We start from the raw sequence: 24,616 nt of genomic DNA on the forward strand, positions 1-24,616 counted from the left end.
TTTGAGCAAAAGCAAATCCCTTTCCTTTCAGTCGTCTTGTCTGGTTCTGAGGAGAGGTGGACTACAGCTATATCTAAGGTCTCAGCGGCATGACACGATGTCAACAGGCAGGGCTGTATCAAAGGCTGTAACTGGATGATGTTTTGTAGCTCAACAAGTGCACCCCCCAAACGGACTCTAATGTGAGCTATTAGGGGTGAAGCAGACTTAAAACAAATAATAAATGAAAAAGAGATATAACGCACTGTTGCTTTATAAACTGCACAACTTCTGATGAATTCAGTGGCATAATGAAGGAGCAGGAAAACTCATGTATTTATAATCTATGGTTATAATTTGATATGGTAATCTAAATATATTACAAATGTATGAAAACATCTAACAACATGAATTGGATTGGAACCACATGGATTTGCTTCCCTCCTGGCCCAGACATGCAGACTGACAGCCAGAGAATATTCCTGTGATTCGCATCATCCTCTCACTCCTTTATGTTCTTATGTGCAGCATTTTAGTCATTTTCTTCTTCTCTGTGTTTCATCCCCTGCTGGGATACAGTCCTTAGTTGGATTTTCTAATGTGCAAAGTCTCTGCTTGTCTAAGCAACAGACAAGGAATAAAATAATAAATAAATAAATACATAAATAAATAAAGATTAGCTTGAGAATCCATTAGCATGTGTCTGGGTGCTGCGACAGTGATTTATTTAACTTCATTGGCTGCTGCTATTTTTAGTTTCTCTCTTCTTTTCCAAGCAAAAGTTACTTTGCTGTAACTCAGGAGGATGTGATTTCTTTTTCCAGCTCTGTCATGTTCCTGTCTGTCTCACTCTCTCTATGTGTCTCATTCTCTGTTTGTTTTTTCCCAAATCACTCTACCACATCAGCAAAAAGATGTGTTTTTACGCTCCTGGTTTCTGCCCAGCTGAGGAGGGTCATCTGGGGTCAGAGCTCCAGCCTGTCACTGTTAACAGAAAAAACAAGCGGCCAAACCAGCTCACACATCAAAGTACTTCTCGACAAAAGTCACTCCAATATTTCAGTTTTCACCCTTATTCAATTGTGTGTGTGTGTGTGTGTATATATATATATATATATATATATATATATATATATATATATATATATATACACACTCACCTAAAGGATTATTAGGAACACCTGTTCACTTTCTCATTAATGCAATTATCTAACCAACCAATCACATGGCAGTTGCTTCAATGCATTTAGGGGTGTGGTCCTGGTCAAGACAATCTCCTGAACTCCAAACTGAATGTCTGAATGGGAAAGAAAGGTGATTTAAGCAATTTTGAGCGTGGCATGGTTGTTGTGCCAGACGGGCCGGTCTGAGTATTTCACAATCTGCTCAGTTACTGGGATTTTCACGCACAACCATTTCTAGGGTTTACAAAGAATGGTGTGAAAAGGGAAAAACATCCAGTATGCGGCAGTCCTGTGGGCGAAAATGCCTTGTTGATGCTAGAGGTCAGAGGAGAATGGGCCGACTGATTCAAGCTGATAGAAGAGCAACTTTGACTGAAATAAGCACTCGTTACAACCGAGGTATGCAGCAAAGCATTTGTGAAGCCACAACACGTACAACCTTGAGGCGGATGGGCTACAACAGCAGAAGACCCCACCGGGTACCACTCATCTCCACTACAAATAGGAAAAAGAGGCTACAATTTGCACAAGCTCACCAAAATTGGACAGTTGAAGACTGGAAAAATGTTGCCTGGTCTGATGAGTCTCGATTTCTGTTGAGACATTCAGATGGTAGAGTCAGAATTTGGCGTAAACAGAATGAGAACATGGATCCATCATGCCTTGTTACCACTGTGCAGGCTGGTGGTGGTGGTGTAATGGTGTGGGGGATGTTTTCTTGGCACACTTTAGGCCCCTTAGTGCCAATTGGGCATCGTTTAAATGCCACGGCCTACCTGAGCATTGTTTCTGACCATGTCCATCCCTTTATGACCACCATGTACCCATCCTCTGATGGCTACTTCCAGCAGGATAATGCACCATGTCACAAAGGTCGAATCATTTCAAATTGGTTTCTTGAACATGACAATGAGTTCACTGTACTAAACTGGCCCCCACAGTCACCAGATCTCAACCCAATAGAGCATCTTGGATGGTGTATGGTGTTCCTAATAATCCTTTAGGTGAGTGTGTATATATATATATATATATTCCCTACAAGACAGTGTTAGCATTGTATATAAGCACTTTAATTGCCCCAGAGTGTCCCCAACCCCTTGTACAATAGTTTACACTGTACCTCATCAGGCAGGAGTTACAGCCATTTCTGATTTCACAAAATCTCTCTCACGCCCCAACTCTCTTTAGTGCTGGAGAGATTTTCACTGGCCTGCCCGCTATCTGTAGATACAGCTGCAGCCAGACCGTGCAAATCTCACTCTGCTATCGGTATCCTCAGCATCCAGTGTCCGTTAAACTCCGTTCACTGAGCGCACGGATATTACAGAAACTGCGGACGAATGAAATTCAGGAATAAACCCACCAAAGGGAACGAAATGGCCAGTTGGCCACTGGGGCTGTTCATTTCACATGAGAGAGAGTGGGCTTTAACTGGCAGGAAATTGAACCACTGAACACATATTGATCTTTCCAGGGAAACCTCTAAGACCCTGGCTGATGCGTAGTCCTTCTTTTCTGGACACATGCTTCCTTAGGCACCTGCTGCGTTCAATATAAATACAAATTGCATTGCTATAGCACCCTCCTTTAATCACCACGATTGCACAGCACTTCACCATCAAATCAAATCAGTCATTTCATTTCACAGCGGAAGAATAATATCTGAAGAAGAATACAAAAACAAATACCTTATCATCAACACACACACAGATAGAATTGAGTGAAAATACAGCATTCAATTAATACACATGAAAGTATCCAGCCAATTGGCCACTGCATAATTAATTAATCCAGTATATAGAGATGGAGATTTAAATCAGTTTATGAGGAAGATGGACCCAATCTCGTGCCTCCAAGCATAATTATCCAGCAACAAACACACTTTCCCAGCATTCATCACTGTGCATCCCTCCTCCACCCCCAACGCCCCTGCAGAAGCTCCTCGACTCATTCCACCTAGTGTGGGGGTCCGATGGCCTTGTCCTCAATGTCAGGTCTGTGGTCCCATAGTCAAGCGAGTCTAGGCCAAAATAAACAGTATTTCAGGAGTTTTGGCGAAATCCTAGTGAGAATGCATGTTGTTTAATGTATTTAGATTGGGCTAATGTCTTGGCCATGTGGACGAGGCATCAAACCCCCCCCGCCACCGCGGTGTGGATTAGCCAGTGAATTTATGCAAGAGGATGGAGGGATGTGATGCGAGGAATGCAGGGAGATTAGTATTTGATCCCGTATTTATATGAGCTGTGGGTGGGGTCAGGGTCTGCCTTCTCCCAAATTTCTGTTTATAACTCCAATTAGCATCTATTGGGGTTGTCTGAACTTCTGAAATATACTTTAATGTACTTTATTTTTATTTATATATATATATATATATATATATATATATACACTGGTAGTTATTTATAAACATACTGGTAGTTTTTTACACACTTAATGTACTTTATTTTTAATGGGCCCATGTGTCATTAAACAGGGTAATGAAAATAAATTGGTTCTCAGTAAGATGTCTCTGTCTATTATTTCACAGCACATTTGCCATAATGCTCTGTGATCTTTAACAAGGCTTCAGACAATGAAACATAGAAAAGGTTTAAATTATATAGCAATGACCTTTTTGTAAATGCCAATATACTTCTAATCTCCAGTGAATTAACTGTGTGCTCTTAAATACATCACCTTGCGGTTTATGCGTGGAATGACTAACCTGAGCTGCCGCAGTTTTATCGTCCGTTATCACTCATCCTGCACTGGCTCAATAAATGTTTTATTTCAGGCGGAAGTTAACGCGGCACTTTTAAAAGGATTAAATTACCATTTAATAGGAAAGGGGGGCAGATGAGTTTCCTGGAAAGTGTGGCATGGACGTGGGAAATTCCCATAAATATTGTGAAATGTGTGGCCTACACAGCCATTTCTCAGCCGTGCCCCTGTCGGAGCTCAAACACTGCGCTGCTGCTGTTAATTAGGCTACACAGTGATCCTCTGCTACGGACACCCGACGTTGCAATGCAGTGCCTCAGTACAGTCATAGGGGATGCTGGGCTGAGCAGAACCAGGGAGCTGCAGATGGTCCTGCCGAGTGGTTCTCCTCTGGTACCCCTCCCATTCCCCGGCCGTACCCAGGGAATGGGAGAGAGATTCCAGTTGAATCGGGAAGAGAGAAGCCAAATGCACTGGATTTAACAAGACATGCTTCTTTGTATTGTAAAAAAAAAAAAATCTTCAGTTTCCGTAGCACTGGAGAAATGTAAGAGCTATCTCAGCTTCACTCGGATTCAGTTGAAAAATTTAGTATTTATTTATGCATGTATTTTTAGAAAGGTCTCAATAGATTACCTTTTTGAAATGTGCTCATTTTACCATGGTGACCTGAGGTGTATGCCAGTGGGAGTGAGAGATGAGCGCATGTCTCAGGCAAGTGAGGCCTAATGATAATGGAGTGCTTTGCAAATTCCTATTTGTTGCGAGCTTTTAACCACTTAATCAGGTTTTACTTCATCTCTGTATGAAAATGACTCTTCCTATTGTTGAAAGTGATGCCGCTGTGTGGGAGGCTCTGCCAACTCCGGGCTGTGTGAAACTGGGGCAATGTGAACTGCTTTAAATCTGAGGAGCCTTTTCTGTGTGCTGGAGAGACTTTACAAAGACAAAAACAATAGGAAATCAAAGCAGACTTTCAAAGCAAAATGTTCTTTAAATCAGATTTTTTTTAACTTCTTTATTTTATTTTTTTACTTAAGTCTACATGAGTTCCTGTCACAGACTTTAAGGACACCTAGTGCAATTATAGACTTCTTTCATTTGAAACACATCACAGGAACTCTAGATTATGTACAAAGCCTTTAATTGAGGCCGTGTTGAAAATTAACAATATGAGTATATATATAACAATATATAAGAACATATAACATATAACGTATAACAGATTTAGGGTCCATGTGTACAATATCAGAACTGAGGATGTGAATGAGATATTGATGTTTTAATCCTGGGGTCAACATATATTAGATCAAGAGCAATCACACCAGTTTATTTTAAAATGTGACCCTGAAAATTAGTTGCATAACACACCTTGTAATTGATCTATTTCAGATCATTTTAGTTCACTGGCCTTTTTTAAAACATTTGTGTCCCTTTGTTTTCCTTTTAGTATGTAACATATGGTGAGACATACCATATTATTTTAATATTTGTAATTTATCAGTTAGATACCTTCATGTTTATGACTTGGCGTGTGTGACGATGGTTAACATAGCTTTACATTTTGTTTCAGCTGCCCTCTTCTGGCCTCTACCAGACATTGCAGGAGAATGAGTTGCGGAGCTGCAAGACAAGGACTCCAATGCTTGTCCAGTTTGCTAGTGTTAAAACTTGCCAGTTTCTCCTTTTTCTATTCGTTGTCCCACACAGATGACCACCCTGTCTCAGATAATTAAAGTGTCAGTGTATGGCACAGCAGAAGGAAACATAATATTATTATTATTATTATTATTATTATTATTATTATTATTAATAATAATAATAATAATGGGTCAATTCATATGGCTTATTGCCTTGGTTGGAAAGTCAAAAATAGGTACGGCAAATACAAATACACATATAGAAAGATAGAAATAAACTAATCAGAGGAAGTTAATCTAAGTTAATCTGTTGTTGTTGATCTAAATTATTAACTCCAGATCAGGTTTTCAAAGTGTTACGGCTGTGTATGTGGGCGTCAGAATGACTCGTACTCTGCTGCTTGCACGGCGGAGGCTGGCTGCACTATATCAGGCACAGGCTCGGTGCCTAAGCCTTACACATAAAAGTACAGTAGATGTTCATGGCTGATTGCCAAGCTCCTCTGGCTGACTGTAAAACCTATTATACAGTACGACAGACTGGTCACTTCAAAGGAGCCAGGAACCTGCTTGGTGAATAAACTGACCGACTCCACATGTTTTTAATTCTCTCTGCCTGGCAAGACTCTCACTCTTCGAACTTCTCAATCAAGAAATTAAAATTGAAAACAGCTCTGGCACAACAGACCCCAGCGCTCTGCCCTTCTGGCAGCAGAACCTCCATTGGCTGGAAATGGCATTCTATAAACTTGAGTTTTATATTTTATATATAGTATTGTTAAAAAAAAGATTACAGTTAAATCTACACCGCTCTTTTAAACCGAGAGCATAGCATGTATTCAGGAGGGGTTATGGGACAAAAAGAAGAGGATACTCACACTGAGAGTGGATGGCCACAGCAGTGCCCTGAATTTCAAAGCTGCTGTATTGGACTACAAATGTATATTTCTGTGCCGAATTTCTGTGCACCAGGCACAACTCTCAGCACCGACCCAGACCTGTGTCAGAAAGCTACCTGAAAAACACCTCAGCTTTTCATGTCTGCGATCCGGATTATTCTCCTCCCTCTAACGCTTCCAAACAACAACCTGCTGTCTGGCGCTTGATGATGTTAAAGCCAACAAGGCGAACCTCATGTCCAGCAAAGGCAGCCGGTACCCATCTCCAATACATTCCTTGGGGGACAGGAAGTCGCAGTTGTCTGGTGTGCAAATGTTCTCCTTTACCAGTTTCCTGTTCCTTAAGAAAGCCTTGAGGACTTTACAATATCGATTTTAAATGGATTTATTAATGGTTTGTATCTCAAGTCTTAAATGAATCCTTCTCTATTAAGGTGGATTATACTCTACCTACATACTGTTACAAATTTAAAAAACTAAACAAAATAAATAAATCCGTATTGGTTGCACTGACACAAAAGTTCACTTCTTATTCTTACAGAACATCAAGTAGAAAACTACCTAAACAAAGGCAATTACAAAAATGCCATAAACACTATAATATATATATAATATACCATAAAAATGCTAAAGTAGATTTTAATATTAAGACAGTTGCTCAATTTCTTTGCTGAGGTTACAGTGTATTGCGGAGTCAGATGTCCAAGTTGCAACTGCTGGCTCCTGGCAGGTGAACTAATCGCTACCAGATTCGACAGGACTCTGAGCCGCGGTTCATCACGGAGGTCTCTGGGCAGTTGAAGGCTTTTCTGAACTCCTCATAGTTGCTCATGGCCCCTATTACTCTGGATGAACAGAAGAAAAAAGAAAAAAAGTCGATCACTTTGAACAACAACAGAAAAACAAACAAACAACAGGAAAAAATTGAAAAAAAAAAACATAAAATGTCCAGAATAAGAAACAACAGTTCAAGTGTCAGTTGTGCCTGGAACGGAGTCAAACGTTTTCAATCCATGTGGCAATAAATCACGCGGTGAGTCATGCAGGCATGATCTGTGACTGTGTGCTGTAAGACTGTGCGGCCCCTTTGTCTCCGGGGTCTCTGGAGCATTTGCAAGATGAAATCCATCACAGCAGACAGAGGACAAGGGACCGGGAAGGGACCGATCCAGTCTCTGTCTGGCTCTCACGCACTCTGTGACCCAAAATGCCTCCCGGCGACCCTCTTACCTGAACTTTGGCGGGCTGTGGGCTCCACTCTGGATCTGGTCCCTGGCAGCCTCTGGCCGGTAGGAGTTGCAGCGGACCTGGAACACAGATCCACACGGGAGTCACCTCTGCTCCTCACAGCAGGAGAGACTCGGGACAGAGCGGCGACTCAAGACAGCGTTCATTTGGAAGAGCTGTGACCATTTTATTATTTGTTCTTTATTGTCGTGTTTTTTTTCCTTGTGATTTTTCCTTTTGGCTGTACGTTTCCGGAAATGCTGACTGAGGAAGAGAAGTCAGCCTTGCTTGTGGGAATTACTGGTTTTAATAGTAAAATGGGAGAGAGGGTGTTTGTAAATATGAAATATGTGCTGGACGCGTTTATGCTTCGCTCTGAGGAGTGTGGGCGCTGTTGGTGATCTAGTGTGACACAACGTCGAGACCCTGGAGACGATCCTCAAGTGCAGATAATCTCCATCGCTGTCACACGCAAACACAAAGGGGGCACTTACATGAGCGTAGCTGAGGAAGAACAGCTGGTTGTTGGTGAGGCCAATGCCAGGCAACAGGGGCTCCTCTCTGCCATTCTGCTCTTTTTCAACCCACCTCCTGTAGGCCTGGGGGATGCAGACATGACACGCTAAGTCAGCAAGAGCCCACAGCCTGTTCTGCAATGAACTTCTGCATCAGGGTTGTCACCCACCCTCCCTCATGCTAATATGTTTGCTGTATACACTACAGGTGTTTAAATATTAAATTATGACCTGTCCGCAAAATCATAAGGTATTCTCATACGCCAAACAGCTTGCAGCCACAGGCATCAAACCATACAATTGTGTTCTGGTCCCTGCATTCTTCCCTACAATTAAAAACTAAAACAAAAAAAGAAAAGCTCATTCATTCTTTTAGAGGAGCAAAGTCAGCTTTGTCATTAGCAGGAATCCTGACATGAACACTCGCTGTGTGCTGTGCTGGTCAAAGTGGAGCACCAACGAGCTCAGCATCGTACCCTGAAGGCCTCTCGCATCCCCCCGTTGTCTGCAATGTTCTCTGCCAGCGTTCGCTTGCCTCTCACCTGCAGAAACACACAAACCGTCAGTCCCGTCTCACTCAAAGAGTCCAGGCAAACCTTCACATAGACACTGATGTGTAAAAGCTAGAGAAGTGAAAAACAAAACACAGAAACGATGGGGCTGTCGAGAGACAGAGACTGGAACTGGGTATCTCTCGCTCTGAAATCAGTATTAGTCTTATGAATTCAGTCGCACACAGCAACTTTTGTATTCGGAGTCTGTCTGCAGGTATGGGGTTTGCACAGGGGGCACAGGGGGGGTTTGCACAGTAGGGCCTTTTACATCAGTGGCTCTTGGCAACAGGCCCCCTTTGTCACTCCGTCACACCAAGCACTTCATGATGAACTGAGAGAGAGAGTCAGTCTAAGTGCGTCCTGAAAATATATACTGCACTGTGTACGGGTCCCAGAACGTGCCTGCCATTTTCAGGTGGGCCCAAAGCACTGTCTGCACAGATATGTGCACAAGGCGGTAAACTTTAATTTTCCCCTCTCTTTTTCAGTGGATCTCTTGGGTCACCAGTGTAAACCGCAAAACGCAGCCTGACAGCAGCGGCGGGGTCACACTGCTGGAATTGTTCTCGCACGCCTGGAGAGACAAGAGTGTCACAGAACAAGGCATGCTACACGGCTCTCTGTAAGAGATCCCAACCACACTTCCAGAGAGAGCACAGTGAGAGAGTGCAGTGGGTGCTCTCTGCAGTACAGTGCACCCTAGTGCAAGGTTACTCTTGTGAATCATGCATAGAAAGATATCACTTTTAACATCTTATTCCAGCAGGGGGATACCATGACATGCTAGGACACAACTTTCTAAAGCTTCTAAAGCCTGGACAAGTGACGGTAAAGCACAGTGGAGGCGTGCTGAAAACAACAGTACAACCATATCAGAGGGTGCAAAACTGCACTGTGGTAAATTCAGCATGGTGAGTGTGCAGGAGGGCGGCCAGCCTACATTCATGCCAGCCTCGCTCCAGTGGTAGCTGTTGTACTGGTCAATCATGCACTGTGTCTTCTCATTGAAGCTGGAGATGGAAGTGTTGCTCCACCACTGGTCCAAATTGCCATCTTTGTCGTACTTCCGGCCTAAGAACAAAAACGCATGAATTATACAAATATGCATATATCTTGCTCTGCCGTGTTCTAAATCTGTGAATCAGCTGTTCCCCAGCTCGACTGTCAGTTTAGATCTCTATGGACAAGAACCTGCTACTTTAACAAGGATTCGTCTCTGAGCCGAAGCACGAAGATCAGGTTTTTGGAATCTCACTTTCAGCGGCTCGATGGTGCAGCTTGATCAAAATGCATGACCACATCCCTTTGGCTGCTTACCGTTATTATCAAAGCCGTGGGTGAGCTCGTGTCCCACGATCACTCCGATGGCACCGTAGCTCAGCGACCTGCGTGCACAAGAACAGTGAGGGTAGGGCCAGCAAAAACACAGTACTTGAACATGAAGAGTAATGAAATGTTTATTTTTGATTTTACGCCAAAGGGCTGTGATCTTACTACCCACTGCACAGGGGTAGTCTGTATGTATTTACCACTACTGCAGCACTGTGCAGCTGTGTGAGGTCTTTATTCGGGAGTGTCGTTAAAGATCTATTCATCAAGACAGGAGTTCAGACCACTGCACTGCACTGAAGGCAGGAAGGAGCCGGCGTCCTGAAAGAGTTTGCACAGCGCAGGAGCCAGGGCGCAGCTCCTGATTAATGTTTGTAGCATGTAAGACAAGCTCCCGCCTCCTCAGTTTCTACACAGGAAGTCGTATGGCTCCCTGTGCTCGCCTCTGTCTGCCCCAGTGTGGGTCCTCTTACCGCGGGTACTTGGATCCCCAAAAGAACGGCTTCTGGAGTTCGCCAGCGGGGAATCCTGCAAAAGGGACAACGGCTGATATTACTGCGCATGAGCTACACCACTGCATAACAGCAGTATCTCCCTGTGATAATCCCATTTTAATAACGAGAGATAACAGGTCTGCCAGTCAGCCAGAGAGCCCCCCCCAAGGAACCAGCAGAAGTGCCAGGGAGCGGAGAACTACTGTGTGGGTGCGGCCTTGCTGTAGCTGCACAGAAAGAGCATTATACCACATTCAGGAACCAGATTTTCTGCTCCCTATTAGTTTATTTAATTCAGTTATTTTTTTACTTTCTTTAATTATTTAATTTGTTTCATTCGTTACTATTCCCCTGTTGGAGAGCATATTTTCTTCTCCAGCATGGGTGGGTGCGGCTTATTAAAACACTGGCCCATCTGACACAGAAGCACATTGGGGCGTGAATGGCTTCTATATATATACATACATACATACATACATACATACTGGAAAGGTCTTCATCCAGCGCATTGAAAAAATGATGATGACCACTATGGCTTTTTTAAATTTTATAAATTAAAATATATTAACATGTTTTTTGGATACATTTTTACAGGTTCAGTATAGAAAATATATTTTTTTACTTACGGATCTGGTTGGTAGAGGAGCTGTAGAATGCATTAACGGTGGTAGGATTTGTGAACCATCTGTGAAGAGAACAGTAATTGACTAAAGGGGGGAAAAAAATTGAATGAGCACCACTAGAACCCATTAAGAGTCTTCTGAAGTCTTTATGAGCTGTGACCAATCCTAATGCACATGTTTCACTTTCATTTTGCTTTTAAGTGACCTCGCATGAACAGGTGCTGTCGCAATTGGCACCTCTGCAGACCATTACATACAAAGCAAATGACCCTCCGGCATTATGGGTTTATGCACTGGGGTTCACTGCTATGGGCGGCTCTCTCCAGCTGCCATTCATAAGCACTGTAGCTCCTTGACTGGAAGATGAGTCTGTTAGATTACATTCAAAACCAGACCCAATGAGATCAAAGTGCTGCACTCTCTAGCGGGGGGACTGGCACTGCCAAGCTGGTTTTACAGCCGTAACAACAACACATAAAGAATAAAAACAAATTACCCTTTCAATTCACAGTAATATTGTTGTATGTATAATCAAACTACATTGTGTTGTATGTATAATCTCACAACAAACTACACTACACATGATTCATCCTCATAATTTACTTCATAATTTACTACATAATATCTGGCATATATCCCATTTCCCCAGCCCCCGCACTCCATACAACCCCCTTAGGATATAAGCGCTATAGTCATGGTTTAATTCACAACATTTAGTTCCAGTTTGATTGACTCTCCTGTGTGGCTGCCATGTCTCCTCTGACCAAGACAGTAAGCTATGCTGTGGAGATGCGATGCCTGTGGGCAGTGCAGGCCAATCAGAAGCAAGGCCCCTGAGGGCTGTGTATCTAGCAGAGTAAATTAGGACTCTGTGAAGGAGGAGGGGAATAGAAGAAACACATCCACACTGCAAGTGTAAATCAGTGAACTGCAGAGCCCTCAGTGGTGATACAGTAACAGAAGACCCCTGTCAATAAAGCACTCTGCCCATGCTCAATACTCACTGAGTTTTGGGAACGCTCTTGCGTAGCCAACCAATGTCCAACTGGGCAATGAATCGCAGGGTCTGCTGCACGTTCCCAAAGTAGTCCTTCTCCGAGAATGACAACTGTGAGAGAAAAGACACAGTCAGCCCAAACCCCCCCCAACAAGCAACACAAAACTGTATATATTTTTGAATGGTCTAGTAATTGCATGACAAATGCACAGACACACCCTTTTAATGTCTTCGCTGATGTAGGTGTCGTTCATGATGAAATCAGGGTAGCCCACTTTCGCCAGGACTGCATGAGCCTGTAGAGCAAGGACAGGTGGCCAATGGTCATTCCATCAGAAACAGTGTAAGGACAGGACAGCCAAGCACAGCACAGCACAGCACAGCAGAGCACTTAAATCTTCATTTTAAACTAACTGGAACGACTGCAATGCTGGGATATATGATGTCCCCACACTCCCTTGTCTATGTCATGTTAATTGCCAATGTTGCAATTGTTGCATGTTGAGAAGTCAAGAGGTATGGTGCCTCCTTACCTTCTGTTTGGCTTTGTCCTTCGTGTCCCTGTCCATCCATGTGTTTTCCTTCTCCAGCATGTCAATGAAAGCCCAGCGAATTCCATCAATCAGCTCCTCCATCTGTACACAGTTACAATTCTCATTCCACTTCTACTCCTATCTCTGATTCCAGTTCTAGTGTCAGCTCCAATTCTCATTTAATTCTAATTTAATATTTGAAGTGGAGACCCAGGAGACGGCTGACAGGCAGGAGACTGCACAGCAGCCTCTCATGACCTTTCACGTGCTGCACAGCCAGGGAAACAGACACCATCCTGCTGGCCGACTTCACACACTCCACCACTAGAGGTCTCTGGCTCTACACCTCTGCACATCCTGGACGAGGATCAAGGATTTGAAAAGGAATTCACTCAGCTAGGTAAAGAGGGGCTGTGTCCAAATCCTGAGGCAGGATATGGTCCTGTTCCTGTATTTTATGTCTCAGATCAGGCGATTGTTTTCTTCTTACAAAAGACGGACTAGCAGAAATCTAGTGAGATAATTAGCCTACATCAAGGAGATAAAAGCAGTTTAAAATGATGATGAGTATTTTGTTAAACAGGACTTTTTTCCCACCTAGAAATCTCATTGTGATAATTATCTTATCCCATTGACAGATACTTCTTAAATAATGATTTATTAATTTATTAAAATTAAGTGGGGGGGGGAGAACAGTTTAGTATAGGCACTGAGCGAGCCTGGGGTCACTAACTACAGGGCTTCTTTATGGTGTTTTGTTTGATTATATTTAAAAACATTCAAAACGTGAAAGCTCTCTTTTCCAAGTGTGCTTGGTGGTTTTAATTAAGCATAGGTTTATCTGAACCTCTAGGGGGCAGCAGTCACCACCTCTGGAAGCTCCTGGTTTGTCTGTGAAATCTGCATGCTCTTATGACAGGACTACATGATTACCATGAGTTTCTTGTCCTCTTGAAAGTGCTTGTCCACAAACATTCTCCCGGAGGCGTAGATGAGGCTGTTTTCCACGTAGTTCACGCATTTGTCCCAGCGTGGAGGTAAGGAAGTGGTCCCAGCCGTCACCTGTGGGACATGGGGGCAAAGACACCCAGAAACATGACTTAAGAGGCCACCATCATCCTTCATTATCCCTCATCCAGGGCAAGCCCCAGAACATCCTCCCTCTAAACATGCTGTCAGAAATATCCTGTTGTTCTCAGGAAAGTATGTAGCAGTAACCTCAACTCGGCCCGCCCTCCCCACACCCTCAAACCCGACCACAGTTACTCCACATTTAACCAGCTGAAAATGGGGGTAACGGGACCCATATATAGACTGAGCGTCTGTTGAACCTTCCACGAAGCCTGGCCAGTTCAGAATAGTTTCCTTTCAAGGCTGTGAATTTGTATTAATCAATCAATCAATTACCCTGACAAAATCCAGATATCTGTAGAGAAAGCGTCGGCTGAGAGTCATGATCCTGGAGTAGACTTTGGTCCAGATGATATAGTTGGCCACAGTCCTAAAGTGAGACAAATAAGTCAATAGATGGATTAGATAGATTAGAGTACAACACCCGTAGTTAATATCTGCATCCCTGTTCTCTTATTCAATTATGTGTACTTAACCTGAGCTGCACTGCCAAAAAAAAAAAAAAAAAACAGATGACACTGTATATTACACTCAGGCCCAGATTGCCTCGCCATCAGATCCCTGCAGATAACACCCTGAAGGACGCTGTCAGGATGTCCAAAAAGTAAATAAAGTGAGAGGAGCGAAGGCAGAGCGGGAACATTGTGTACAGTTGTGCCTCACATGCACCATTATCAGAGAGGCCACTGACCCAAAACAACTCAGACACGCTGACAGCATCCACACCAGACTGCGGCCCGGAGGGGACACACAGTCATTAACACACATTTATCATAAAGACAAAAATAAAACATAAATAAGCAAATATATACATACTACCAAAAAAACAAACAGATTCCATTTATAAATCAGGGAGGTGGTAGAAGCGGAGTTAAAGGACTAACACACATTTTGAACAGCTGTGTTTCTCATAGAATATTTAAGTGGTAGGTTGTTTTTGAATGGACATTACTTTTCAATTATTTGAATGTTCAATAATAGATTTGTTGTCATTCTTTTGTTATTATTTTTTTTACTTTCTCTTATTTACACAGACAAAACTCGTAAGTCCATTCCGCTGTGCGGGGGCCGCGGCTCCCTAATGACACGTTCTAAATAAGGCTCACCGTGCTGTGTAATAAGCCAGTGTAAAATCAACAACGTGTCATTTTCCCTGGAGAACGTCCGGGCTGGGTCTCAACAATAGCCAACCAGGGTCTCCGTCAGGGTTCCGGGATTCCGCCCATGCTAGGACGTGCTCTAGAATTTAGCATCTGACATCATGTCTGACACACCGGCAATCTGGGCCGCCTTCAGAGGGGCCCACCGAGTCCAGCCTTTCCTGTCCACCTACACCCAAACGCACGGTCCTCACAGGGATAGCTGTTCCAAACCTTCACCTTGAACTGCTGCTGCCTGTATATTATTACGGTGATGAGGATGATTTAGTATGTGTGTCTGTTTCAATGCTACACACCTTTTGCTTGTGTTCTCCAGCAGCTTGAACAGGTCCTTAAAGTACTGCGGCACGCGCACGATCACATGCTCGGACGAGGACAGGCTCCTCAGCTCGGGGTACAGCTTGGTGTCCACCACAGCCTTGATGTACGTCAGCCAGTTGAACTAGAAAGACAGGAAGAGGTCAGTCCAGCTGCACTGCCCACAGACACACAAACACAAACCCACGCACACACCCACTCCTTTCCCTGACAGACAACAAAGAAAAGTGTTCTGAGGAAGTGAAATTGGCTGAATTATCTTTAAACTGCATTAAATGTATATTCTTGTTTAGTGCCTACAACTGTACACTTTGACAGTTAACATACTTCTGGGAAAACGGAGCAGACATTTTGCTCTGGATCACACGCTTTGAAAACTCCCCTCCCATCTAAAACAAGAGGAAAACTTTTGGTTTAATTCTGGCATTGAAGGAAGCTGCACTGAAAGCATGGTTACCTGCGGCACTGTTTTCTGCAGTCGGGAAAGGCTGTACTTGTTGTACATCAGCTCGCTGGTTCTGTTCTCGAAGGGAATCAGGATCTGTGGAGAGATCACCTCCAGGGTCACTTAGAGTCACGGTCCATTGTGAAGGGCTTACAGCTGGAATAAGGAGAGCAGAAAGTCCCAAGCAAACATTCCCAAACCTGGAGGTGCTCGAACACAGTCAAATGTTCCCTGGACTTCTCTAGCAAAATATCTCAAACTTTTTTTTTGTTCTCATGTTTTTTGCTACAAACATCAATGGCTTCTGTGTTCTGGCACCACTTGGATCTGGAGGGTTTACTTGGAGCACCTAATCCTTCAGCTTATTTTTTCCCAGGTCATGAACCCCTTATACTGTTTAATTACTGAAAATGGAAAGAAAAAAGTTTACCAGTGTGAGTGAGAAGTCACTCGCATTTCAGCATTGGACGTTTGTTTCCCAGAATGCCTTCTGTTCTCCACTCACCTCGGCCAGTTTCACCTCAAAAGCAAGAACCTCCTTCATCTGTGTCTCAGCGTCGACCTGTGTGGCTCCCAGCATGACAGCCACGTCCACCATAAGTTTCAGCAGGGCGTCTCGGTACTGGGGGACAGGGAGGAGAGCGGTGCAGAGTCTCAGGGAGAACTGGGAGAACAGCTCTCACTTTCACTCAACACACACACACTCACTCACTCCACTAACCCAGGGTCTGTGGACACTAGTGCTCGTCCCATTCCCATCCCCGCTCCCTCACTCCCAATCGGAGACAGTAGGAGGATAACAACAGGATAAATCAAGTGGAGAAGCAGCCAGGAACACTCTCAGGGGTTTTAGAGGCAAATGCCACTGCGGTGCACTGGTGGTCATAAGCAGTCGGGCTTACCGCTTCTGCCTCTGTGGTGTTGGTGATGTAGTCCTCCCTCGAAGACAGGGACAAGGAGGCTTGGTCCAGCTAAACAAGCACAGAGCAACATACACTTAATACGCTGCAGCACAGAAGAGACGTGATCCGCCTGAGGAAACACTGACACCACTCGTGGACGGGAGAGCTACGACATGGTTATCCAATGGAGGACACAGAGGCCCCCGCCCTCTCACCACCCCACCGACCCCCCGGGGGAACGGCAGAAGTCAGATCACCTTTATGATGTACTGGTTGGAGTTCTTGTCATCGGGGGCAACGTACATGCGCAGCAGGACGGACTTGCCGTACTGGCTCCGCAGCATGGACAGCGTGTCCATCAGGCTGAAGCGGCTCTCGTCCCACTGCCACTGTGCGCCCAGGCTGCTGCCCAGCACCGGCCAGCGCAGCTCCACCTGCCGCAGCTGCTTCAACAACGGCTTTGCATCCTCCATCTCTATTGCAGCTGAGCAGGGCAGGACAGGGGGACACAGGGAGAGGGAGACGGAAAGAGGGACAGAGGGATTACAAGATGTGAAAGAAGAGAAGGCGCAAATTACGTATTTTTCATGGGAACAAGTTCACGCTAGTGAACATGGCTCAAATTTCGCGCTGCAGGAAATAATCTGCAGGAATCTAAGGCCTGCCCTGCGTGCACACACTGGCACCTACTTTCATTCATACATGACCGGTACAGGATCTTTGCTTTCTGGATGGCCTCCATTTCCGCAGGCTGTATGGGCTCCTCCAGCAGCTCTAGAGGAATCACAGAGAACAGCGATTAAAGGGGTTCACCATGAGCTCTGACGCTGGACTAGGCTGAGCTGCTCATGAGACTGTTTAACTGCTACAAACCAAACATTCCCGTGTGAGCTCTAGATCATCAGGAGGTGATCTTGCCACCTTCACCTGCACCCCCCTTGCAGGCCTTCAAGTCAGCCAATACTCTCCACAGTGTGCTGACTTTAATTACTGAATTGTACCCACCCCTGGAAGCTCTGCTAATCAGGGAGGGAATGAAAATGCAGAGACGCTTCTGCAGAGCGTGGATCATTGCCACCGATGCTGCATTCCCGTTTAAAAATAACACATGTTGTCCCTTTGTGACCTGCAAAAGCTGCCTGCTGCCTTGCTAGCTTATTCCTTAAAAGAATAAAAGCACCTGTGAATGCAAACGGTTCCAAATGCTGACAGCCCTCGCTGCTCACCCAAAGCCTGGGCAATGCCAGACAAGGATAATAAATACAATTGAGGGTGTTTGTGACAGTCGCATTGCAAAAGCTACGGACAAAGTTACATTTTTGTGAACCTGTTTGTGAAATTTTTGTAGGGAGAGCAGTTGAGGAGGAGAGGAGGAGAAGCCAACTGGAACAGGACTGTTGTGCTCAAAGTGAAACCCAACAGAGAAAGCTTTAGCTGCAGACACAGAAGGTGGCACAGTGAGCTGCAGGGTTCAACCAACCCATCAGTCAGTCAGTGTTGATTTACTATAGGTCCACAAAGGAATTGCCATGAAGAATGGATACATGAAGCTCAAGTCAATGCATACATGAGGTACAGGTAGTAATCAGCCATCAGGCATGGAGAAGGACAGAAAGACAAGAACTCCCAGAGGAGACAATCAGTTTGGGGTCCCAGGGCCTTATGGTTGTATCCCCTGCATAGTTTCTGCCTCCCGTCTCCGGCCTCGGTGCTGTGAGGCTGCATCTTGGTGCTCACCTTTCAGCTTGATGTCAACGTTCTGCCGCAGCCAGGGGTAGATGCCGTAGCTGGAGGAGTCCTCGGGGATGGGGTTCTCGCGCAGCCAGCCCCCGCAGGCGTACTGGTAGAAATCAACGCAGGGCGGCACAGAGGGGTCCATCTTGTTGATGATGGAGCCCGCTGGGAGAGAGGGGGAGCAAGCAGGTGTCTGTCAGCTCTGTGAGCACTGTGAGAAGTCTTTATGCAAATTAAAACAATTTGTTGAACATGGGTGAGGTGGCTGTGACAGAGATACTCAGGAGCGCATCCACCTCACTGCTCTTTCGCCCCTGGTTTCTTAAAAATAAACCTACATCCTTGCTTTGATGTTTAAGTTACCAAATGTGCTTACGCTTCTGATGAACGACTTTGATTTCTTTACCAAACCAGGCCTGACTGGTCCTCCTGCTTCCAAGAACCAACATAAAAACCTATAGAGCAGAGTGCGGTGGAGTGGCAGGTACTGTGTTCTTAGGCAAATTCTATGGGACTGAAGAGGGAAGAAAGTAACACACCAGCCTCAATGCATTCCTGCGTCAGGCAGTGCTCTTCAGAGTGGAGACTAATGGAGCCTCGAGACACTAGGAGAAGAACAGAAAACAATGATTACTCTCAGAAAGGATTACAATAAAAATAGTGTGCGCATGAAAGGGCAAGAACCGGTGTTTGTGATCCAGCACATTGGCGCAGTGTGAAGGTGCTCCGAAGAGGGAAGCGTTTCTCCCCGCTGACTGACTTGTCAGTGCACAGACTTGTTCAGCGCCGTGTGTGTGTTGTGTGTTATTTTGATCCATTACCCTCATTACCCTGTTTATAAATTGTTCGAAAGTGCTAATTAAAGGTTTGTAAATTACATGTCAGCGTGTGTTGGTAACATACCTGCACCATCTTTTTTTCTTTTTCATTTATCACACCCTGATGATTTTTTATTTGTATTGCTATACAGGTTTTCCAGTCTGATTGCAATCATTTTCGAGAGGTCAGCTGATGTGCAAGGCAGGGCAAGTATCTCAAATCTGGCCGCCTGTGTACCGTCCCTCGCAGCTGCCGCAGAAATGTTGTTTCTGACACTGCGATGTAAATGGAAGTACATGGAGAAGTCCCAACAGCTGGGAATGATATCAGACAGACAGATGGACGGACAGTCCTGAAGGACACAGCCACTTAACAATGACACGATGGCCCTTTCAAATTCATCTCATTAGTCTTGGTCACTTACAAGCCTAAAAACTCAGACTCCTGTGTGAAAATATGATCATGAATGAAAAATGAATTAACAAATTAAACAATTAGGCCCTCTCTGGTTATAAGTCCCACTCTCAGTTGGATACTGCCAGTTGGAACTGTGCCATGGTGAGGTTCCTCCAGCCCTCTCAGCTTTCTCAGGTTTTAAATGTCAGAAACCTGCTGAAACAGCTTCGGAGCCCCACGGCACACAGACCGCACTAACGGACCCAGAATGACCATACTGGCTTCAGCCATGAGGCACAGGACATCTTGTTTTTCCTACTACAGAGAGAGCCAGTCAGAACTATTCATGACAAAGAAAACTAACGGAAGAACTTGCCGACTGCGCAGATTTGTTTAACTTTGCTTTTGCAACATCGGATTTTGTTTTACATCAGCAAGGCATGCACCACACCGAAAGCCAGACAACTGCTTTATTAAAACAGTTATTTCTGAGATAAACACGAATCAGCAGAAATGGCTGAAGATTTAGCTGAGCTCCCTGCGAGGCCAGCCAGGACAGAGCTTGAACTTTCACTGAAGACAACCCTTCTGTTTCAACATGACTGTTCTCAGCCACAATGCATAATGCAAGAACAACTGTTTTTGAAAGCCTGGGAGCCTGACTGGATTTTAAATGTGTACCAATACTGAAGGATATTAAGTATAAAGCTCTGGAAAAAATTAAGAGACGACTCAAAGTTCAGAAATCAATGTTAACTGGTCTCTCATTTTTTTCCAAGAGCTGTAAAATTGAATAATTATTAAGTTCTGAATGAGAAATTTAGCAAAATAAAATTGTCACTTTTTTCCTATATATATGATATAGCTAGATAAATAGAGAGTTTTCTTAAGAAACAAACTGCAATGGTTATGAAATGAATTCTATAGTTTTTGTTTAAATGTGTTACAGAAATGTATATTAATACTATTGAATACACTGAATTACTCAAACGCTGGACAGTGGTTCCCAATTCAGCACTGGGCATGTTGTGCAGTATGTGTGGGAGAACATGCATGTAATGTGTGCATGACCCGTAAGTGAGCAGAGATGGAATTAATCAATGAATTGCTGAATCAGCCAGAAGAACATTAACTCTGTATAATCACAAGATCAGCTCAAATATGACTCATCTTTCACCTTTTAAAAACTTCCTCCACACTTTCTTGATACCTCCATCAGAAAATCAATCATCCTATCTGGAGCACACAGTTAAAACATGATATTCACTTTGTAGTTTGCCAGATACTGAACCTCTGTGGACCTGAGTGACCTTCAGCTTTCTATGTGGAACAAGATGATTATCTGATACATACTGCCTGCAGCATAAAGTATAAAATGCATAGAATTCACTTGGCAGTAGCAAGCATGTGGTGAATTCAATAAGCTCATCTGAAATCATGTAATTCATAGCATGCACAAAATACCCATTAAATTGTCTGTAATGTAGCAATTATAGAAATAGTGTGCAACCTGCACGTCTACACTGGCAATTGAAACACACAGATATACAGTTGGATGCAAACACTCACTCGGCAAACTCAGATCTCACCACCAATTAGACAACCTCTTCCCAATCTTCATGATAGACACTTACCGAGGATCAATACAAGCAAAAAAGCCAGAGAAAGGCACACGGAGACTGCCAGCCCTGCTTTCAGCAACTTGTTGGAAGTGGTGGCAGGCTTCGAGCCAGTGCTACCCAGTCTTTCCATCTCCATGCTGCCCGAGAGAAGTTTGTGGATAACAAAAAAAACAAGAAAAAAAAGTAAAGAAAACAAATTAAACGATAATTATATATCTATTTTTAAGAGTCAGCTCTGTCACTGGGTCATAGCGATACCATCAGTCCCACTGGTCTTCACCTCCTGTCTTCTGAGCAAGAGAGGCTGCTGTCAGTGTCCTCCACACTGGCGAGAAGAGAGGAAAATAAATAAATCTGTCAGTAGTCACTGCTCACTCCAGCCTCCCTCAAATTACACACAGCCATAGGGCCAGACTCCAGGGGAGGGCGCACACGTCTTCTAAGACCTGCTGTGATTTACTGTACCCACAGCCCTCTGCAGTGCCAGGTCAGATATTCCAGTGGGGTCAGAGGGAACTGCAGCTCCGTCTCGGACATGAGCAGAGAAAAGAAAAACAAACAGCAGGCAGTGTTATCAGTGCAGTAATGAAAAGGTCTGGTGCTCCTCTCGTCCGTGTGTTGGCGGTGGGGAGTTTTCAGCTGTCCCCGGGTTTGCGCGGCATCAGGCTTTATATTCAGGTAGACGTGGAATGTGCCGCTCACGCATAAAGACATGTCTACCTCATCTGTAATTAAAACAAAACAAAACAAAAAAAAAAACATACCCCAAAAAACAGTATTTATTCTGAGAACATGTATTTATGATGTTGAAGAAATGAGGCTTCACATCAGATGTGTCTGAAACAGTCAATACACTTTATTCAGCATGCAGGCAGTTTTTATAGGAACTTCCACAAGTTACTATACATCCTAAACATCTCCTTATATGGATCATATAGTAGTTATTTAGTGTAAAAACAGTCAACATTGTTGGAGGGTCAAAAGAAGTTTGGGAATAAACGGGAACTGAAGCAAGTGTACGGTTTAGCATTTCATATTCTTCTCTCTAATACTTAGAAGCTGATCTTGCACATCTGGCACAATCATAACATGATTTCACTTACACAATGGTCTATCCTTTCTTCTTTTTTCAACCTGACATTAGTCTGAAGCCTACAAATAATCTTCTCCCCAATGAGAAAGAAAGTACACTCTGTAGGGGGGATGCAAAAACTAAAAACAAACCATGGATCACAACAGCTGAGGTCTGGGACAACCTTTAACTGAGCTGAAGAACTGTAGCTACTAATTGACTACACTGGCTGGTCAAACTCTGTCCTGGTGTTCTGAGCACGCCCTGGGTGTGCGCGTCTGTGCCAGAGGACCGAGCAACTGTGCCCGCTGCCCACAGGATCCCGAGGGGATCTCAGAGTGCCACAGCTGGAGAGAGAACTGGGGAAACAATCTGTGCTGGGGTTCAGAACAGCGCAACAGTGTTTCAGGGGGTATGAATTATGAATCACACCTCCCTATCCATCTGTCTAATCTATTGCTCGGCCCATCTGTCTCTATCGATGTGCGAGTGTGGAAGCGTGCATGCACCCTCACGGAGGCTCTCTCCAGCCGCTCTCTAGCCCATCTTTTGAGATTGTTTCACGGGAACTCAGATGTGTTCGGGGTGTCAGCAACTGTGTTGCCAGACCACCTGCTGGCATCCGACACCCGGAGGAAGTTAAGCTTGGCCCTTTCTCTGCAGGCCACATGAATGACTCCTATTTCGTGCCTTGGTTCAGATTAATTATTTTTTAATGTCCTTATCTGCAGTAAAACACTCTACTATAAAACGCAATTCCTGAAGAGGGTTCACTTAACTTCCTCAAGCTAAACCGCAGATAAAATTCAGACTATACCACCGCTGTAACAACTCCACCTCTGTTCACTCCAATAACTCCTGTTTTCACTCCCTGCTTCTGCCGTGGAAAGGCTCGACAGGCCGTGTTATTAACCATGTGGTAGACAGGGTGGCTTTCAAACACTATTGGAGATCAGCAAAATCTTGCAAAGTACAAACTAACTTTTTTTTGTCATATGCTACCAAGTTTGAGATTTGCCATCTAATATAATGAGAGAGAGAGAAAATGAAAGAGATGGTGGGAGGGGAGAAAGGGAAAGGGGGGAGTGGGGGAGAGATAGGAGAAACCGTACATCATTAGCAGCTTATCACTTGGCAGGAAGTGACTCCTATTTCTCGAGACCAAGACAAAAGCGCACAGATACAGGATGCATAAACAGAGACCAAACGCTTCTCCTCAGAGTCGTTCTGTCTTAATTGGGACATACAGCACAGTCAGGGGCCTCACATAAATAACTGCAGCGCAAGAGCGAAGGGCGATCTGGCAGAATTCACTAGTCCTGACCTCTTTGAAGGACTCGTCTGTCCAACTGTGAGAATGTTATCTTTAAACAACAAGCACCCATGCTTCTCTAGATAAAGGATAGGGAAGGGGGGAGGTTGCGTGGGAGGGGTTATGCATTCAATCACATCTTTGGTCCCGTTGCTTCTCCCCGTCATTTCGTTTGCCTTTCCTATCAAACGCTCCTTCCAGTGATTTAAGATCAGACTGCTGCTGTCCTGGCCCTGCCTGTGGCTGGTGCCAATAACTGCAGCCTTCAGGCGAGACAGGAGCAGCGCTTCCCAGACACACGTCAATTCCACTTGAAGATTTGTTTTTTTTTGTCCTCCACCACCCCAAAATCCAGTCACCCCAAAACATTTAGCCTATATTTAAAGGTATCCCTCGCAGCTTGCAAACGTAATAAACATGTGAAAGAACAAATTGGTTTAATATCATAATCATCATATCATATCAACAATCAACCGTCATAATATGCAGTTGGGCAATGAGGAAAAAAAATAACCACTCACACTTTCATTTAATATTATTTGGTAATAATATGAAGGGCTTGCTTTACCAAGCACGTGGGGTTTGCACAGAAATAATGGCTGGACAGTAAAGGCCAAATACATCAAAGCAGACTGTGGAAAACAAATCAATGGGGATGTATTGACCTGCCTTGAAAACAAATGTTCACATTCAATTTCAAGATAGATATACTGTTTTATTGTTTATAGTATTTTACATTACATAACAAAAACAAGATAGATATGACGAAGGAAGTAACTAAATTAATCAGTTTGCTCGTGACCCTGGCTGGTATTGCAGTTCAGAGCACAACCGGTCTTAGTGGCAAGATTTCACAATCGGGGGTTTATTGTCTCGTTCCATTTTGGTCTTCGCATTAAACGGTCTTTAGTCATAAGGTGTATTGCACATCATAGGTCTGGGGTCAGCAATCACCCATCAAAACCAATTAAAGCCCGAGTCTGCAATCATACCTGCTCACACTGCCGCAAAAAGCCAGAGCGTTGCAT

At 44.2% G+C, this 24,616-nt stretch overlaps 1 protein-coding gene across 1 annotated transcript; it reads right to left on the bottom strand.

The window, feature by feature from the left end:
- Positions 1–6,774: 6,774 nt before the first annotated feature.
- phex (phosphate regulating endopeptidase homolog, X-linked) lies at positions 6,775–21,539 on the bottom strand. Its single transcript, XM_066699019.1, has 22 exons — positions 21,217–21,539; positions 18,907–18,972; positions 18,371–18,532; positions 17,324–17,407; positions 16,891–17,117; positions 16,634–16,702; positions 16,237–16,353; positions 15,744–15,827; positions 15,265–15,410; positions 14,085–14,178; positions 13,611–13,739; positions 12,678–12,779; positions 12,363–12,440; positions 12,152–12,255; positions 11,151–11,209; positions 10,504–10,558; positions 10,019–10,086; positions 9,642–9,772; positions 8,624–8,689; positions 8,127–8,231; positions 7,636–7,712; positions 6,775–7,250 (listed from the first exon to the last, which is right to left on the bottom strand). The coding sequence occupies exons 1-22, from the start codon at positions 21,338–21,340 to the stop codon at positions 7,148–7,150; spliced, it is 2,250 nt and encodes a 749-aa protein (XP_066555116.1). The 5' UTR covers positions 21,341–21,539; the 3' UTR covers positions 6,775–7,147.
- Between the last annotated feature and the right edge of the window lie 3,077 nt (positions 21,540–24,616).

The sequence above is a fragment of the Amia ocellicauda genome, chromosome 3, assembly GCF_036373705.1.
Source record: "Amia ocellicauda isolate fAmiCal2 chromosome 3, fAmiCal2.hap1, whole genome shotgun sequence".
NCBI classification, from domain to species: Eukaryota; Metazoa; Chordata; class Actinopteri; order Amiiformes; family Amiidae; genus Amia; species Amia ocellicauda.

Excerpts from the sequence above, each read along its gene's own strand:
- phex (XM_066699019.1), bottom strand. The coding sequence starts at position 21,340 with ATGGAGATGGAAAGACTGGGTAGCACTGGCTCGAAGCCTGCCACCACT. Across the intron at positions 16,354-16,633 it reads ACACCACAGAGGCAGAAGCG|TACCGAGACGCCCTGCTGAA; the intron begins GTAAGCCCGACT and ends CCTGTCCCCCAG. Across the intron at positions 10,087-10,503 it reads TGGGGATCCAAGTACCCGCG|GTCGCTGAGCTACGGTGCCA; the intron begins GTAAGAGGACCC and ends TTGTGCACGCAG.